The 18,319-nt window shown below is 40.8% G+C and overlaps 1 protein-coding gene and 1 long non-coding RNA gene across 2 annotated transcripts in view; one reads left to right on the forward strand and one right to left on the reverse strand.

Annotated features, from left to right (window-relative positions):
- Positions 1 to 341: 341 nt before the first annotated feature.
- On the reverse strand, positions 342 to 17,864 carry LOC115478198. Its single transcript, XR_003943460.1, has 3 exons — positions 17,802 to 17,864; positions 17,190 to 17,194; positions 342 to 375 (listed from the first exon to the last, which is right to left on the reverse strand). It is a non-coding gene; the product is annotated as an uncharacterized LOC115478198 (long non-coding RNA).
- Positions 9,932 to 18,319, forward strand: part of LOC115477560 — a 239,357-nt gene continuing 230,969 nt past the window's right edge. Inside the window, exon 1 of the mRNA XM_030214514.1 lies at positions 9,932 to 10,258. Coding sequence (XP_030070374.1) covers positions 10,040 to 10,258 — 219 coding nt within the window. The 5' untranslated portion in view covers positions 9,932 to 10,039. The remainder of the gene's footprint in view (positions 10,259 to 18,319) is intronic.

Consider the following 18,319-nt stretch of genomic DNA (forward strand, 5'->3'; position numbering starts at 1 on the left):
AATCTCAACATTTGGGCCGCCCTTAGAGATCGCCGACATTAGAGATGGCCGCCATTGGTTTTCGTCGATAATGGAAACTAATGGCGGCCGTCTGAAACCTGGCCAAATCCAAGCCATTTGGTTGTGGGAGGAGCCATCATTTGAAGTGCACTGGTCCCCCTCATATGCCAGGACACCAACCGGGCACCCTAGGGGGCACTGCAGTGGACTTCACAAATTGATCCCAGGTGCATAGCTCCCTTACCTTGGGTGCTGAGCCCCCCAACCCCCCCCAAAACCCACTACCCACAACTGTGCAACACTACCATAGCCCTTAAAGGGTAACGGGGGGCACCTACATGTGGGTACAGTGGGTTTCAGGTGGGTTTTGGAGGGCTCCCATTTACTACAACAAGTGTAACAGGTAGGGGGGGATAGGCCTGGGTCCCCCTGCCTGAAGTGCACTGCAGTACCCACTAAAAACTGCTCAGCGACCTGCATAGTGCTGTGATGGAGCTGGGTATGACATTTGAGGCTGGCAAAAAAAAATGTGTTTTAATTTTTTTTTTGGATGGGAGGGGGTTGGTGACCACTGGGGGAGTAAGCGGAGGTGATCCCCTATTCCCTCCAGTGGTCATCTGGTCAGTTCAGGCACCTTTTCGAGGCTTGGTCATGAACAAAAAGGGATCAAGTAAAGTTGGCCAAATGCTCGTCAGGCCCAGCCTTCTTTTTTCCATTATTGGCCGAGGCTAGCCATCTGTTAACCACGCCCTGTACCACCTTCGGTACACTGTCGACATGCCCCCTTGAACTTTGGCTGGCCGTGCGACGGAAAGCAGTTGAAGCCGGCCAAAATCGGCTTTCGATTATATCAATTTGGTCGGCATTAGGAGAAGGCCAGCCATCTCCCGCCCTTCTTCGAAAATAAGCAGGTTAGTTCACTAAGACACATATAGCCCAATATTATCCTTATACATTTAAAAAATATGTACTGCAGATAAGTGAATTATGATTTCACCAATCGTGGGCAAATGAGTAACTTGCTCTGAAAATGGACCCCTTAGACTCGTATGTTTGACTGAATCTAGTCATCTAACTTAGGAGATAGATTTGCTAAAAGGTGCTACCATGTTGCCATATGCTAAAATACATTTATTGATGTGAATTGTTTACCTCAAGCCCATTTTAGGCAATGCAATAATGCATTAAGTGCCTCAAGATGTGCTAAGCATGGCTGCATTTTAGTAAATCTAGTTCCTAAATTTAGAGGCTTAGCTTTGCATGAATATCAGGCTATGATTTTTCTTTCTTCATACTAAGAACCATGAAAATGAGCTAAAGTACCATCTCCATAAACTGACCTAGTAAAAAAACTGCTTATCCCAATTGTTCATTTTCCTCCTCTTATGACTGTGGATTGTCATAAGCATAGTTCTCATTTTTTATTTAGTGGTTTATATCTTTAAATTCACATTTTTGCCCTTGATTTGCTACATTGCATAGTTTCTCCTTTTCAGTAGCTATCCTTGTGACTGCTTTTTTTTTTGTTTGTTACATTTGTACCCTGCGCTTTCCCACTCATGGCAGGCTCAATGTGGCTTACATGGGGCAATGGAGGATTAAGTGACTTGCCCAGAGTCACAAGGAGCTGCCTGTGCCTGAAGTGGGAATTGAACTCAGTTCCTCAGGACCAAAGTCCACCACCCTAACCACTAGACCACTCGTCCACTGTTGTTACTATTTGAGATTCTACATGGAATGTTGCTATTCCACTAGCAACATTCCATGTAGAAGTCAGCCCTTGCAGATCACTAATGTGGCCGGACAGGCTTCTGCGAGTCTGACGTCCTGCACATACGTGCAGGACGTCAGACTCACAGAAACAGAAGCCTGCGCAGCCTTCTACATGGAATGTTGCTAGTGGAATAGCAACATTCCATGTAGAATCTCCAATAGTATCTATTTTATTTTTGTTACATTGTACCCTGCGCTTTCCCACTCATGGCAGGCTCAATGCGGCTTACATGGGGCAATGGAGGGTTAAGTGACTTGCCCAGAGTCACAAGGAGCTGCCTGTGCCTGAAGTGGGAATCCAACTCAGTTCCTCAGTTCCCCAGGACCAAAGTCCACCACCCTAACCACTAGGCCACTCTTGTGCCTTTCATTTGACTAACAGGAGGCCAATGTAAACAACCAACTTCATTTTCTACTGTACAGACCTTCATATAAAATTTCATGGAATAGTAAATGGGATACATGGAAACATTGTTCTCTGGAGTCCAAAGGGATTATGTATTCTGCAGCTTAATCTAGTACCCTCTCCCCTCCCCCCCAAAAAAAAATTGCAGTTAAAATATTTTAGAGATGCTTTCTTTGTCTTTATTTTAAAAAATCATTGTAAAGTGCTGTGGTTTTATGTTTATTGTAAAGATAAATTTAACTGAAATATGTATATGGAAGAAACAGGAAAATTTATAATATCCAAAGTACAGTTTTCTGCAGGACCCATGACTGAAAACATAATTAAATGAAAAATACACCAGCAATATTTCATATTACCTGAATATTAAAGATATGGACGAAGATTATCCTGGTTGTTTGGTTTTAATGTGCGTCATGAAAATGAAGTGAAAAACATAACTTGACACTCCAACTCTTGTCTCTCAGGTCCTCCACAATTTTAAAACAAATCACGAAAGTTGTAAAATGACTCAGTTTAATTCCTGAAATATGTATCTGCTGGCTTACATCCTATTACTGCCAACTGATGGAAAATGAACTTAAAATATACTTGCAAACAATAGATTTTTAAATAAATCTATTTAAATTTCACTGGAGTGTTCTAACACCATTACATTTAGAAAAATAAAAAAAGAGCCCCCCACCCTGTTGGTGCAGATGAGATGAAAAAACACTTATCCTAAAGGTTCATGATCAGAGAGCCTGATAGGATCTGCGGTTTCCATAGAGCTGGGCCCTAGATTTCCCTTTAATGTAATTAAGTTTCAAGATTTATGAATACAACAGGCCAGAACTTGATCCATGTTCATTTTCAATTACTTCAGTGAAAAGCCTCCATCCAGATGTCTCTATTTACAACATTCAAGCAGGCAGGACCAGGGGCCTCAGTGGGAGGGGACCACAAATTGTCACACTTGTTAATTCTGCACTGAGGACACTCAGCAGAGGTCTTGGCTTTGACCCTGTTACAAAAGGTAGGGGTCTGCTGGAGCAAGTGCATAAATGATTAGAGGGCTGACCCCCACGACCCACCGGGATCACTCCCTCTGCTTTGTAGGTATTTGTGTAATAATGGGAGACCCATTCCTTATTTTGATTTTTGTTACAGTTCTGGGACATAGAAAGAATGAGACCAGCTCTGATGTGAAAGACAAACATACATAATGAGAGGCTCAAGCCTCCCTTGGCAACAGTAACTGCTATGAAATGCTACAGGGGAAATACACAGTACTTAGTGACCCACATAATCAGGCCTATTTTATTGGCATTGTTTTATTTTTCTTTTGAAGGTTTTTTTTATGTTTCTAGAGCTGCAATTTAGTCCAGTGAAGAACATAACTTGCTCTGATATCAGTAATACTGTGGTCTTCTCTTCTCTGTCGACTTCTAGTCAATTTTGTTCTTGTACGATGTTTTTAAGATTGTTAACTCTTGTCTTGCTTGTACAATGAAAATCAATAAAAATACTAAGACTAAAAAAAAAACAACTTTAAACATTCTGCTATTTAAAATTCTTATTTTACCTGTTTTCAGATTTCTCCTAAAGCAATGTACTGTTTGAAAACATTTACAGATATTAAAAGCCAGGGTTGAGGTGTTGACAATCGGTGCTGCTCTCACAAGTTTCAGACTTGTGCTAATTCAATCTATGTGCACAAGTATTTTTCTTTCAAAGCACAAAACAAAAGTAAAACTTATGGGCTATCACATCTCCCAAATTCACTGTGCCTGTTCAAAAGAAAATATTAAGTACAATCCTAATAGTGATCATTATAAAAATTGATGTTTGGTAGATAATGTACAAAAAAAATCAAATTTTTCTTATAGCCTAAAATAGATATTTGGAGCATGCAGGAAGATTCATCACCGATACTTTCATTAATAACCTTGACTCTGCCAATGAACACTGAAGCACCCAAATACATATCTGCCTCTTATTCACTAGGAGTTCATTAAAAGCATGCACTCCTATCCTAGTTAAAATCTACTTTTGTTTCCGTACTAGTCTCTCACTGAGGTGGAGAGGCAGCTTTAGAGGCGCTGCACAAAAAGAAATTTGTATGGAAAGATACAGTAAAACAGAAGAACAAAGCAACTAGAACAAACTAAAGGGTCGTAGTGGATATGGGGAGACTAAGTGAAGGGCCTAAATTAGAATAAATAAAAAGGGCATGAGGATAAATGCACAAAAAGCAAATAGTAGTCGAGACAGACTGTATTCAGTTACTACAGTCGGTGTTTCTATTAAATGCTGATCATGGCAGTGAAAAAAATGCAAATATTCAGTGCCAAGATTCAGGTTTCATATTTATTTGCTATATCGACTGTTGGAGGGCCATCTAGGCAGTTTACATAAAATCAATTAAAAAAAATAAAACATAGCCCAAAACACAATAAAATAAAGGGAAAAGAAATTTACAATAATCGAAGGATGGGGAAGAAAGTGAAGCTCTGCTGCTGTACATCCCGGGGACCCAATCCCAGCCTGACCACCATACCAAAATAGCCAACATAAAACACAACTTAGGTTGCAAAAACCTTTGAAAAGAAAAATGTCTTCAGCCCAACCTTAAATTTAGTAAGAGAGTTTTAACCTAAAGTACAATGGAAGGTAGTTCCACAAAGTAGGTGTCATGACACCAATGACTGAATGGTAGATAGTATCTAAGGTAATGACCCTAAAGGACAGTATCACTAATAACTTTTGCTGAGAACACAGTGTGTATATTAGATAACAGTATATAAAAAGAGGTTCACTATTTTGTGAACCAGTATTAATAGCCTGAATGGAATCTAGATAGTAGATGGTGCCCAATATCCAGATAATGTGGTCAATACCGGAATTTATCTGGACTATAGCAATGCTCGGTTTGCTAAACAGATAACTTAGGACAGCAAAAGGGCTATTCTAAGTTATATGGATACGTTATGAAGACAGTAGATTGAAAATTGTTGCTACCTGGATGAGTTCTGAGACCACTTATGCTCTGACCAGGCACTATCCCAGTACCAGGCACTATCCCAGTAAGTGATACTTATCTGGGCAGCAGCAGCTGCTATCTGGATATGTGCTTTTGAACACTGACCCAGTATTTTTAAGTAAAATGCTGTTTATTAGTTGAGTCTCAAAAATAAAATATCTACAGTCTTAAATGCAGATGAACACTGCATAGAGGCAAAATTTAAGTGATGGTTTAAAACTCTTGGACTTGGAGCTCTCCTTCTTACTCTTCTTCTCTTAGTAGATTCAGGGCAGGTACCCTCTTATTCTTCTATTTATGTGGAGAGACAGAAAGTCTGTTTGGATGAACTTTGGTTCTTGAATTATGGGCCAACAGTGTATGTATTGCTCTGGACACCAAATTATAAGCTCTCTCTCCTTCAGGCTCTCCAACATAAAGGCTATATCTCCTGACTGGAGATACGCTTTAGGGGTGATCCATATGCTCTCCTCCAGAAGAATACAAGGGTAAAAAAACACAGTAAATTATATACCAAGTAGCTCTCTGACCAGCAGGGTAAAGATACCTCTGTGTGTCAGACCCCTTTCTACACTCAGTATTGAGTCCTCAGGATACAGAGCAGGGATGAGCGTGAGTGTCAGGTCCCTTCCTACAACTTTAGTGTTCTTTTCCTCCTAACAGATGCTTATCTGTGCTTTGGTATACCGACTCGTCTGTTGCTGGATTCCACAGATCTCCCTTGCCTGTGCATTTCTTTCTTCCTTGCTTTGCAGCATGCTGCTTGTTCAAGTCTAGCCAGCATACGGGTGACCACTGCCTTCCCTGTGTGGCTGAGTTGGTCACGTCTGGTGCAGCACTCAGGCTCTACTGTGCCCTAGTTGTGGGCTTTGTCAGACTCTCCTTACACCCTAGATTCCATGTGGAGCAAAGACCCTGGGTGCTAGCTTGCCAGGCCCTTTTATAGTTCCCTCCAAATTTATGAAGTAGCTCCTCCTGTCCTGAAAGTGACCAGGAAGCCCATTCTCTGTTGCATCATATTTCTAAGGTTTAGTTATGAGCACGGATTCCAGAATGTTCCTCACAGAACTATAGAAGGGACATTGAGAGTTTCTGCTACGTCATTTTGGCTCAATTTCCTTTGCTCCCCTTTTTCTTCCACAACTGCTTGGGAGTTTCCCTCCTATTTTAATAGACCCACTTTTCTACTGATCTGGTCATTGTAGCAATGACTTCTGAGACTAGGAGCCATGTACAAGGGCTTCTTCTGGAACCCTGAAGCATTGTCCTTAAATCTGGTCACTATTTCACCGTTAGCAGTGATCATGATTTTCTTCCCCCATGGGCTTTTTTCTTCCCCCATGGGCTTTAAGTGCTAACTTCATAACTCAGGACTTGATCCAGGAAATGTTTATACAGTAATATCATATTGCTCAGCTACACTACTGGACATGTTTTACCTACAAAAATATTGCTCACAACACAAGCAAGTGTCTAAAATTTGGTATCTAGTATTACCTATTCCAAGTGGAAGAAATTATGCTGATGTATCTGAGGGGGTACACGACTAGCCCAAAATCACAAAGAGCAACAGTGGAATGTCAAGTCCAGTGATCTAATCACTAGGCCATCTGAAGTACAGTACAGTCTCGATTATCCAACCTTTGTTAATCCGATCATCTGGCATATCTGACAGACCCCTCCCCCGGTGACATCATCACATTTATTTCTATTAAAACTCTTTGTTTTAGAACAATTTTTGAAAATCGGGAACTGTATGCAATTGTTTAGGCATTGTTTGAGGGGTTTTTGCAGGTTTTCCATATTATCTGACTTTTCACTTATCCGAAAATGGGTCGGTCCCATATACTTTGGATAATCGAGACTGTACTGTACCTGAATTTGAATGCTTTATTTTTGGTGGCTATTGCTTCAGTTTATAGGATTAGTAAGATCCAAACTCTAGTAGCAGATACACATTACACACAATTTTCAACAATAGAGTGGTTCTATGTATCCATCCAAAATTCCTTCCTAACATAGTGCTGGATTTCCATTTTAACCAGTCAATAGTCCTGCCAACCTTTTTTCCAAACTTCATGCCCATGAAGGCGAAAGCACAGTGCATCTTTGGACTGTAAGACAGCCTTGGCTATTGCAGACTGAAACTCTCAGAAAGTCCTCCCAGATTTCTTTCTTTCTTTTGACCCTAATAGGATGAGGGTAGTTGTCAGCAAGTGCACACTGTCTAATTGGCAGGTAGCAGTGGTATAGACAGATCTGATATTTTGGGTGGGCCCAGATTTAACTTGGGTGGGCCCTTCAAACCTCCCCCCTGGTAGATAAATAAAATGCATGTTTTTTAAAAAACTTTCCTCTCAGACCCTCCTCCCCTGGCTATGGACTATTAGCTACCCCTCTCTCTAACCCCCCCCCCCCATTCCTCCTGATGTACCTCAGAGGTGTCCATGGTGGTCACAGTAACTCATTTTTGCTGCCTGCACCAGCCCTACAAGCTTCCCTCTGCAGTGTCCGCTAGTGAGGAAACAGGAAGTGATCAAATGGGATCAAAACTGAAATATTGTCTGCATAGATGTAATGTAAAATAATTTTTGCATTGCAGCAAGAAACCTAAAGTGCATAAAAAAGCATTAAAAAGTAAAGTTGAAAGATGTGATCCTTGAGGCACTCCACATATATTACTCCATGATGGTGATAAAATGTATACAACAGGGTGGCCATCTTGTTAAACTAGACTTCAGTAGCTAGCTTGGTCTGTCCTGTATAGAAAAGTAAGTCAAATTATTCAGAAGGGGCAAAACAATAATATATTCTCATATAAATCATTTACTGCTACTTCACAAGAAAGTATTATTGAAAAAGATGGGCGTCCATCTTTCGTTTCGAAAATACGGTTTGGACGGACCAAATGCCATGGATTTGGTCCCTTCTGAGATTGGCGTTTGTTTTTTTTAGCGATAATGGAAACTAAAAACACCCAGCTCAGAAACGTCCCAATCCAAGCCATTTGGTCGTGGGAGGGACAAATGTACAACACTACCATAGCTCTTAGGGGTGAAGGGGGCAACTACATGTGGGTACGGTGGGTTTTAGAGGCCTCCCATTTACCACCACAAGTGTTACGGGTGGGGTGGGGAGATAGGCATGGGTCTGCCTGCCTGAAGTGCACTGCAGTACCCACTGAAAGTGCTCCAGGGACAGGACTTGTTGCTGCTGTATAACCTTAAAACAAAAAGATATATAGGAGGATATTATATACACCACTTATATCTTATAGGTGAGGTGGAGTCTCATATTATTGCACATGGCTACTGCTCACTTCACTCCCGTGGTGAATCCTTGCTCGTGTGTCTCATTCCAATCATAGACTCCTACCCCCTCCTTCCTATGCTAATCTTCATTACAATACGTTTATCATATGTATTGCACTCATAAAATTCATCATGTAAATATACTGGTAAGACACTTAGCTTCACTTGGCTTGGTGAACTAATGCGCTCCTTTATAACTGGTGTGCCTGTATACCCCTTATAACCTTGTATAACCTTGGCACAGCAGTTCACACCTGAACACTAATCTCACTGAAAACGTCCTTTATTTGAATAAGCACGTTTACTCACAGTTAACTGCAGATCAGAGGTTGTGCCCCACTGGCAACGAGTCTCGCTGGTACTGAGATTAGCAGTAGGTCCGAGCTGGCAGAATGGTGTACAATGCCCTCTTTCAGCAACATTCAAGGTAAGAACTAAGTGCTGTAACGTGGCTAACACATGAAAGGGATCTAAAAGTGTCTTACACAAATGGCCACTACCTCATGGACTACCGGAAACAAAACAGGGCACACTCTGACCCAGTAAGCAGAGGGAAAAGCACCATGGGAGTAAAGCCTACCAACTAACAACATCGTGAGCATTTAACACAAGCTAGTGGAATCACGGAGCCCAATACCCTACATCCACCACAATGCATTGCTGATGTGACTCTGCAGTGCCCTTAACAGAAAAGATGTCACACTCACCCGAGACCCACATCAGAACCAGGGAAAGGCTGTCAGAGGATAGAACACATTCTGCTGTCGTGGAGGTGGGTACGGCATTTGAGGCTGGCATACAGGCTGGGAAAAAAGTTTTTAAAGTGCGTGTTTTTTGGTGGGAGGGGGTTAGTGACAACTGGGGGAGTCAGGGGAGGTCATCCCAGATTCCCTCCGCTGGTCATCTGGTCAGTTGTGGCACTTTTTTGGGACTTGGACCTGAAAAAAAAGGGTCCAAATAAAGCGGACCAAATTCTCATCAAAAACGCCCTTCTTATTTCGATTATCAGCTAAAGATGCCCATCTCTCCTCGGCCGATAACCACGCCCCAGTCCTGCCTTCACCACGCCTCTGACACGCCCCCGTGATCTTTGTTCGTCTCTGTGACGGACTGCAGTTGAGGACGCCAAAAATCGGCTTTCGATTATACTAATTTGGGCGCCCACGGGAAACGGACGCCCATCTCCCGATTTGGGCTGAAATATGGGCGTCTTTCTCTTTCGAAAATAAGCTGGAAGGTGATTCCTTTCTTGTTTATAAAGCTTCCATTTGCTGTTGATTACATTCCTTGATGTTTCTAGGCCTTAGCAGTGTGCATTCCTCCCTTAGTTTATCATTTACAGGATAATCTCATTCCCTACTTTAAAATGCATGAGAAAACATCAACACTAGGAACTGCATGGATAATTCCCAAGTTAACACTTCATTTCTTCATGCGTTTTGTTATTTGTTGAAAATTTTTCATTTTATTCTCAATTGCTGCCTTAACAAAAGAGAACTAAGTGGAAGTAAGGTGTAAAATGCTACTATGAAGGACTTTGAAGTAAAGGCATCAGTGCCTGCCTTAAATCCAAGCCCACCTGCTTTGAAAAGTATACGTGGCTTTAGTTACAGTGGAAGGCAAAAGATGATTTTGTTCCATGGAAATAGAAAAAACATTAAGTTCAGCAGCTACCCAGCATGGCAATCCTGCCCACGTTTTCAAGAAAATGTGGCTAAACAGTTAAAGAAATCTGCTTTATACCAGGTAAGTTTACTGTGTCTGAAATTGTTTTTTATTCCTCATGGTCTTAGTTTTGGGCATCAAGAATGTAAACACTGGAAATGCATGTCTAATATGTAGCTGAAAAGTGCTGCAAAATGCAATGTAAAGAAATGTAGGCCTAGTCGATTCTGAATCTTGAGTTCATTCTGTTTTCTTTTATAGTTTTCATCCAGCTGATACAGATATTGAAGGCAATTTTTCAAATATCCTGTCTAGTTGCAAAGTATTTTACTTTTTTAATGTAGCTTATCTTCAAAGGGAAACTATCCAGGCTGCAAGAACATTACTGTGGGATTTATAAACCTATGGTTTATGTTTAATCGAGTTTGATATACACCATCAGAGCAGTTTACAATAGTTCAAAATAAGAAAAGATGAAATGAATGCCAAAAATTTCATAGTTCAATGAAAAGAAAGAAAAAGACAAAACATAGAAAAACCCTAAAGAAAGCCAAAACACAGTATCTACAGCCTGTAGAACAGAAGTTGACACAGTGCACTGACTCCTATCGACTGTTCCAGCTTTCCAAGGATTGGTTGTATACATGTGTAAAAAGGTAGGTCTTAAATTTGGTGTGGGAGGATTCAGCACGGAGACAAAGGGGCAAAGTGTTCCATAAAAATGGGGCAATACGAAAAACTGAAGACTGCCTTGTTGATTCAAAGTGAGCAGAATGAACAGTGGAGACAGAGAGATGTGATTCATATGAAGAATGAAGAGCATGGCCCGGTGCATATGTGTAATAAGGAAAGAGAGATGAAGGGATATACGTGTCAATAATGTCTTTTGAACTAAGGATTTTACATTGAATCCAGAAGGTGAGAGGAAGCCAATGGTGATGAAATAAGAGTGGTGGGCGACATGATCATATTTGGCACTGGATAGTAGGTGCACAGCTGTGTTCTGAACCGTTTGTGATCTTTTAAGCAAATAAATCAGGATGCCAGAATAAACAATGTTACAATAGTCAAGCCTAGTAGTCGTCTTTAGTTACTGCAGGTTTGTGAATCCTGCCGTAATTGTACTTGCATGACTATAGTTGGGAATATCACAAGTTCCTAGTCACAGCATCATATGATAACAGGTCTCAACTCAGGCCTGTTATCATATGACCAGGAACTCATGGCAGATAGTGGCTTGAAAAATGTTGCTTTTGTTCATCTTAGCTAATGATAGGGCTGTCCCCCCCCCCCCCCCCCCCCCAGGCTCCCCAGGTCCCCTGTGACTATTTCACTGGGTAAGGTGATCCTATGGGATCCTATATTGTTAGAAACAGCCCTCATGGTTATAAAGTTATACATTTGCCTAGGATGAAGAAATGAAGGAACGGCTTAGCAATTATTTATAAAACATTTTTAAATGTAATTTTACGAGATCCTATACATTTTGAGGGACTTAAAGCCCTTACACGTGAAGTTGAAGACTACTCTCAGTAAGGTAAATGGTAAATTAAGCTGTATTATGATCTATCATGTCCCCCCTCACCCCCGGACCCAAATTGTTGATTCAAGAACCACTGTATGATTTTATTTTCCAATCACTGTTGAAGGCCAATTGTTGTATCTTACTGAGGGATTTAAACTTGCATTTAGAGCAAACAGGGTTGCCTATGGTTTTAGATTTTTGAGATTATCAGGAGTTAAATTGCAGCAGAAAAGGGGTTGTCTAGGGCAAGGGTGATGCTGTCAATTTTTGGTCTCAATTGCTGTCTTATTTGGGCTCACCTGTAACTGACCCTGATCTTATCATATCTCTTTGGTAGAACAAAACAAATGCAATATAACACTAGAACAGATAGCACCTGTGATAATGTGACCAATTTCAAGGAAGAAGATTACTTCCTGGTTTAATGATAGTTTACAGGAATTAAAGCAAAAATGTAAAAATCTAGAAAAGGAGTGATGCAGAATGATGTTTCTATGAAGCAACACTGGAGGTTGCTGTTCATAAAATAGAATTCTCTAGTGGTTGAGCCTAGAAAGTTTTACCACTTTAAAGGGCCCATGCAGAAAGATATGTGGTAAGGGGATGCTAGTGAGCAGCAGGAAAAATGGCGGCTTAGAGCTTTTGCGTGGTTTATCCCTGAGATTTCTCTATCATCATCATACAGTCAGATTATTTATTTCATAAATAACTTTGGATTATCTTGTTTCTGATTCATGGCTGCATTGAAACATACAAAATCTGACTCCCTTACCTCTCAGTATCCAGGAGTTAAGAGACAAAAACCAGAACCTCTGTCACCTTGTAAGTTGCAGCCGGACAAGCAAGAGGAAGTCACCATGTACATCCTACTCCAAGAACTGCGTCAACTGAAGGATCTAATTTCTGAAAACAAAGAATCTTTCTCAGATCTAAAGGAAGACATTCTTAATATTAAAAAAACAATTGAACTCTCTCTCTCTTTGAGAATGGAGACTGTAGAAAACAGGATTGATGCGCATGGTCAACAGCTATAGGCTATTCCAAAATTGCGCAAATCCATGTAACAGTAGACACAGGAGAGGGAAACCAAGGTACACTCATGTCAGAGCAGGGAACAAAAGCACAAAGAGCCTTCAAGATAGGGGTGCCAACTCAAGTTTATTGGACAGACCTGACACGGTCTGCGTTTCGGCAAAGACTGCCTGTGTCAGGTATTACTCTGCCAGTTTCTGGCCTTGTAGCAAAGCGGTTTGGTTTCATATTTGGAATTCAGTTGTAATTGTGGCATCTTTTGGCATCTTCAGATTGAGAAGTGTTTTATTGCTATTTTATGCAATTTTTTGGACATTTGTGTATTGTCTCAACACCCCCGATACAGGCAGTTTTTGCCGAAACACAAACTGTGTCGGGTCTGTCCAATAGGTAGAGAACAATGGGAGATGGATAATGGCTTTCAAAGGACAAACCAGAAGTATTTCAAAGGTGCAAAAAAATGGTTTATTGTTGAATATGGACTTGAAACAGTAATGTGTTTCGATCAGCAGCTTATATAGATACAGCAATACTCTATGGAGGCTTCAGAGTGCCATCTGTAAAACAATCCAGAGATTATTGTTGCATCTATATAAACGTTATCAGAGGTCTTTTTCAAGACCATCCTTTCCACGTTCTTGACATTCATTGTCATACTTGGACCATCAGATGTTTTATTTATAAGATAAAGCTTCAAGACTCCAGAGGTAGATCTGTTGGCCAAAACAGTACCGTGTTGAGTCCTTATTCATCAATACACTGTGCTTTTGCACCTTTGAAATACTTCTGGTCTGCCCTTTAGAAGCATTGTCCATCTCTCACTGTTCTCTACATCCTGTACTCTTTGTGGGACCTTGGTGTTCTTCCACTATAGATGTTCTTCTTGTAGTTTGAACAGAAACAAAACAGGAAACCAAGGGGTTCTTACAGGTTAGCCTTGATAACTTGAGTAAATATAACATCAACATGCTGAGTATAACTTCTCTGCACCATGTTCTATAGGATTAAGTACAGAAATCATGCATCTCCATAAGTGTGATCATTGTATTCTTGTCTTGATGAAGAATAATTGCTTCCGTATTTGAATATACATCTTATTTTGGTTTGCTATCTTTCTGAATGATAATTAATATTTTTCTGGTAACCTCTAATCTTTGATTTCTCCTTCTCAGATGTTATCATGCTGATCTTGCTTAACATTTTATTACCTGAATATTGTTTTGCATATCCTTTGATGTCCTGATATTAGTTTCAATGTACATATCTTATCTCTACTATTCTGATCTAAGTTTTTTGTTTTTGTTATAATCTCATTTTGAGATGTCTACTGCTTTCCTTCTTCTCTCATGTTGGCACTTACATGGTTTGCTAGTTCTTATATAGTTCAATTTCTTTCATATGAGCAGATTGCTCTCTTTCTATTCCATTGTGTTAGATTGCATATCTATATGATGTTTTTAATTGCACTGAAAAAAAAATCTTTTTTATGGATACTTTCTTATACACCCTGATGATATATATTTTTTCCCTTTAGACCTCTTATGGCTAACACGTTGAAAATAATTTCCCTAAATATAAAGGATTAAACAACCCTTTTAAGAGAAGTCAAGTTTGTTCTTATATTAATAGAATTGCCCCAGACATTCTATTCATTCAGGAAACTCATTTAGATGCTGCTCATTATCATCTTCTAAATCATACTAAATATTTCCTGGCAGCTGTTTTTCCTGCTATATGTTAAAAAAAAAAAACGCTACAGCAATTCATTCTACTTCTTTTTTTGTCATTTACTTTAACTTCACAATATTCTGATAATGAGGGTAGATGGATTATAATTAACACTCTTATTGGCCAATCCCCTGTAGTGTTTTGTAATACGTATGATCCAAATAGGTATGATCCCTTTTTTTTTTTCAAGATGTATGGCCCCCTTTACCAAACAGCAGCAAAAGGGGCCCTGCAGTGGTGTCGGCACATGGGTTTGCCTTGTGCCACGGTCCCTCTTTACCGCCACCGGTAAAAGGCTTTTTTTCTTTTAAACACCCATCTTAAACACCAAAAAATAAGACTTTACACGACATAGACATAATTGAAATCTTATCACTTGACTGATCAACCTCCTTACCACTAATAAGCATAACCACTTCAATCTCTATGTCGAATATGGTCTCTCCATAGTCGATGACCTAAAGAATGACACAACCCAATTTCGTACTCAGGAACGTTCATGTATTACTATAATTTATTCTTCCAATTTCTTACTCAGGAACTTTCATGTATTACCATAATTTATTCTTCCTTAACATATATATGCACATGATATATATCTATACCATGATCTGTTCACGTATGTTTACGTGTATGTTACCATGTATGTATGCAACTTAACACATTACCATTTGCAATTTTGTTACCCAGAAATGGCAACCGCCATTACGGCAAATGTAAGCCACATTGAGCCTGCAAATTGTTGGGAAAATGTGGGATACAAATGCTAAAAATAAATAAATAAGGAGATGACTGTGCGGTAAGTTAAACACTTGCTGCATGGCCATTTCCTGGGGGAGCCCTTACCACCAGGGCCACTGAGAGACATAGCCTGGCCCGGGGCAAGACCGCCCGCCCCCTCCTCCACCTGGGCCGCCATGGTGCCGCCCATCCACACTCACACATTCCCCACATACACTCTTGCCGCCCTCCCCCCCACACTCGGGCCACCTGCTCCCTTACCTTCTGTGTCTGACTTCTCCTTCTCCTGTGTGCTGGGACCCGGATGATTGCATTAACACGATATCCCGGAAGAAGCTTGCCAGCACCGTCCCCCCCCCCCCCCCCCCCGTTGGAGGCCAGGCCCAGGGAATTTTGCCCCCCCTCTCGGCAGCCCTGCTTACAACTTCCTATTTAGGAGGCGGTAGGGGCTCCAGTGTGCGCTGCCTGATTACCACTGGGCATGCCCTGGCACTAGAAAATAAAAAAACTATTTTCTAGCGCTGGAATTGGTGCCCAGCAGGAGTCAGAACTACCATCAGGATCCCCCAGGGTCCTAATCACCGCATGCCAAGCTGGCACTGCTACTACTGCCCTTTTGTAGAAGGGCCCCATGATTAATAATCTATGATCATTTCCTGGCATCCCTATCATTTGCAGTGATGATTTCAATTTTCTGTTGAACCCAGCTATTGCCCTGTTTACTAAGGTGCGCTGAAAAATGGCGTGCGGTAGTGTAGGCGCAGGTTTTTGGGCATGTGCCGATCCATTTTTCAGTGTGCCTGTAAAAAAGGCCTTTTAAAAATTTTTGCCGAAAATGGACGTGCGGCAAAATCAAAATTGCCACTCGTCTATTTTGGGTCTGCGACCTTATTGCCAGCCATTGACCTAGTGGTAAAGACTCATGCGGTAACCAGGTGGTAATGACCTATGCTCATCAAATGCCACTTTGCACGCGTCCGATACATGCGTCCAAAAATAAAAATTATTTTTTGGACATATTTATTTTGTTACATTTGTACCCCGCGCTTTCCCACTCATGGTAGGCTCAATGTGGCTTACATGGGGTAATGAAGGGTTAAGTGACTTGCCCAGAGTCACAAAGAGCTGCCTGTGCCTTAAGTGGGAATCAAACTCAGTTCCTCAGGACCAAAGTCCACCACCCTAACCACTAGGCCACTCCTCCACTCCACACAAAAAATGAAATTATTGCAAGAGCCATTCGGTAACTCCATTTTGGCACATGCTAGGTATGCATAGACGCTTACACAGCTTAGTAAAAGGGCCCCTCAGGCATGCTAGTGTTTTTAGCACGCGCTAAATGCTGGAGTCACCCATATGCTTCTATGGGCAACTTAGTGTTGAGTGCATGCTAATCATTAGCGTGCACTAAAAACGCTAATGTTTCCTTAGCGCTGCTTAGTAAACAGGGCTCTAAATGTTCTGTTCTTACCTCTAAAAGCAGAAAGATTTTTTCCACTAGTATTTAAGGATTACAACTTCTTGATATCTGGAGATTATTTCATCCTTCTAAATATGATTTTGCTTATTATTCTCTTCCACACAATACCCACTCATGCATTGATTTCTTACTTCTAATATTTTAACTCCCAAGATTTTAGATACCAAAATTTATCCAATAACTGTTTTGAGGCTTCAGATGATGCTGCAATCCAAATTATAATAGACATTTTCCCTTAAAAAAAAATTGGAATTCCACTGGAGATTTAATCCTGTTATGTATGATTAATAAAGAAGGTTTTTTTTTTTGCGTCAGGCAAAACAGCTATTCGAGCCTACTGCTTTCATAGCAAAGTTGGATACTTCGATAGCCACTTGGTGGGATGCCTTCAAGGCTTCTATTAGAGGCAATATCATAACATAGTAGATGACGGCAGAAAAAGACCTGCACGGTCCATCTAGTCTGCCCAACAAGATAAACTCATATGTGCTACTTCTTGTGTATACCTTACCTTGATTTGTATCTGCCATTTTCAGGACACAGACCGTAGAAGTCTTGCCCAGCACTAGCTCTGCCTCCCAAACACCAGCCCTGCCTCCCAATCTCGGCTAAGCTTCTGAGGATCTAACTCTGATTTTGGCTGTTTTGCTAAAAATGTCCAAAAAATCGAGTGGTGAACATAGCCATTTTCCAACTGAAAAACATCTATCTTTTTGGTTCAAAAATCTCCTTTTTCTAGACGTTTTGTGCACTTTTCTTTTGGGATCATTTTGGAAAAATAAAAGTCCAAGAGAGAAATGCCCCAAAATCAGCCATTGGGGTGTCTGGGGGCCATCATCTTATTAGACTGGCCACACAACATCCCAGCAGAGCAGTGGGGCAGTCTAGGGAGCACTGCAGTGGACTTCATATAAAAGGTCTCAGGTACACATCTCACCATAACCCCCATTTATTGTATGGTAAGCCCTCTAGGAACAGAGAAAAACCAACTGTACCTCACTACAATAACCTTCAAGCTTGTAGGCGTTATATATATATATATATATATATATATATATATATATATATATATATATATATATGTACAGTAGGTATTTTGTGCATTTTGGAGGGCTGACACATTCTACCACAAGTGGGATATAGGTCCAGGTCCCCTTCTCTTCAGTCCATTGCACTGCCCACTAGGCTACACCTGGGACCTGCTTGCTGCTGAAACAAGAATGGCCATTATATCTGAAGCTGTCATAGAGAGCCTGGTATGTACTCTGTTTCTTTTACATCTTAGGGAGATGGGAGAGGTCTGTGACCACTGAGGGAGTAAGAGGGATTATGCCTTAATCCCTCCAGTGGTCATATGGTCATTTGGGTAACCTTTTGGTCACTTATTCAAGACTGAAACAGGTCTAGCCAAAAATATCTTAATTTTGGCCCTTGATATTTTCATTTTGTTTCATTGTTGCAGAAAAACGTCTATCTGTTGGTGCTTTCCATGTCCCACACAGGTCCTGCCCAAAACACACCCCCAACACACCCCTTTGAAATTTGGATGAACTGTGGAGAAAAATGTCTAAAATAGGAGTGTTGAAAATAGCAACTTGGATTTTTTTTTTTTTCTGAAAATGAGTCCCCAAATGGC

Source organism: Microcaecilia unicolor, chromosome 9 (genome assembly GCF_901765095.1).
Source record: "Microcaecilia unicolor chromosome 9, aMicUni1.1, whole genome shotgun sequence".
NCBI lineage: Eukaryota > Metazoa > Chordata > Amphibia > Gymnophiona > Siphonopidae > Microcaecilia > Microcaecilia unicolor.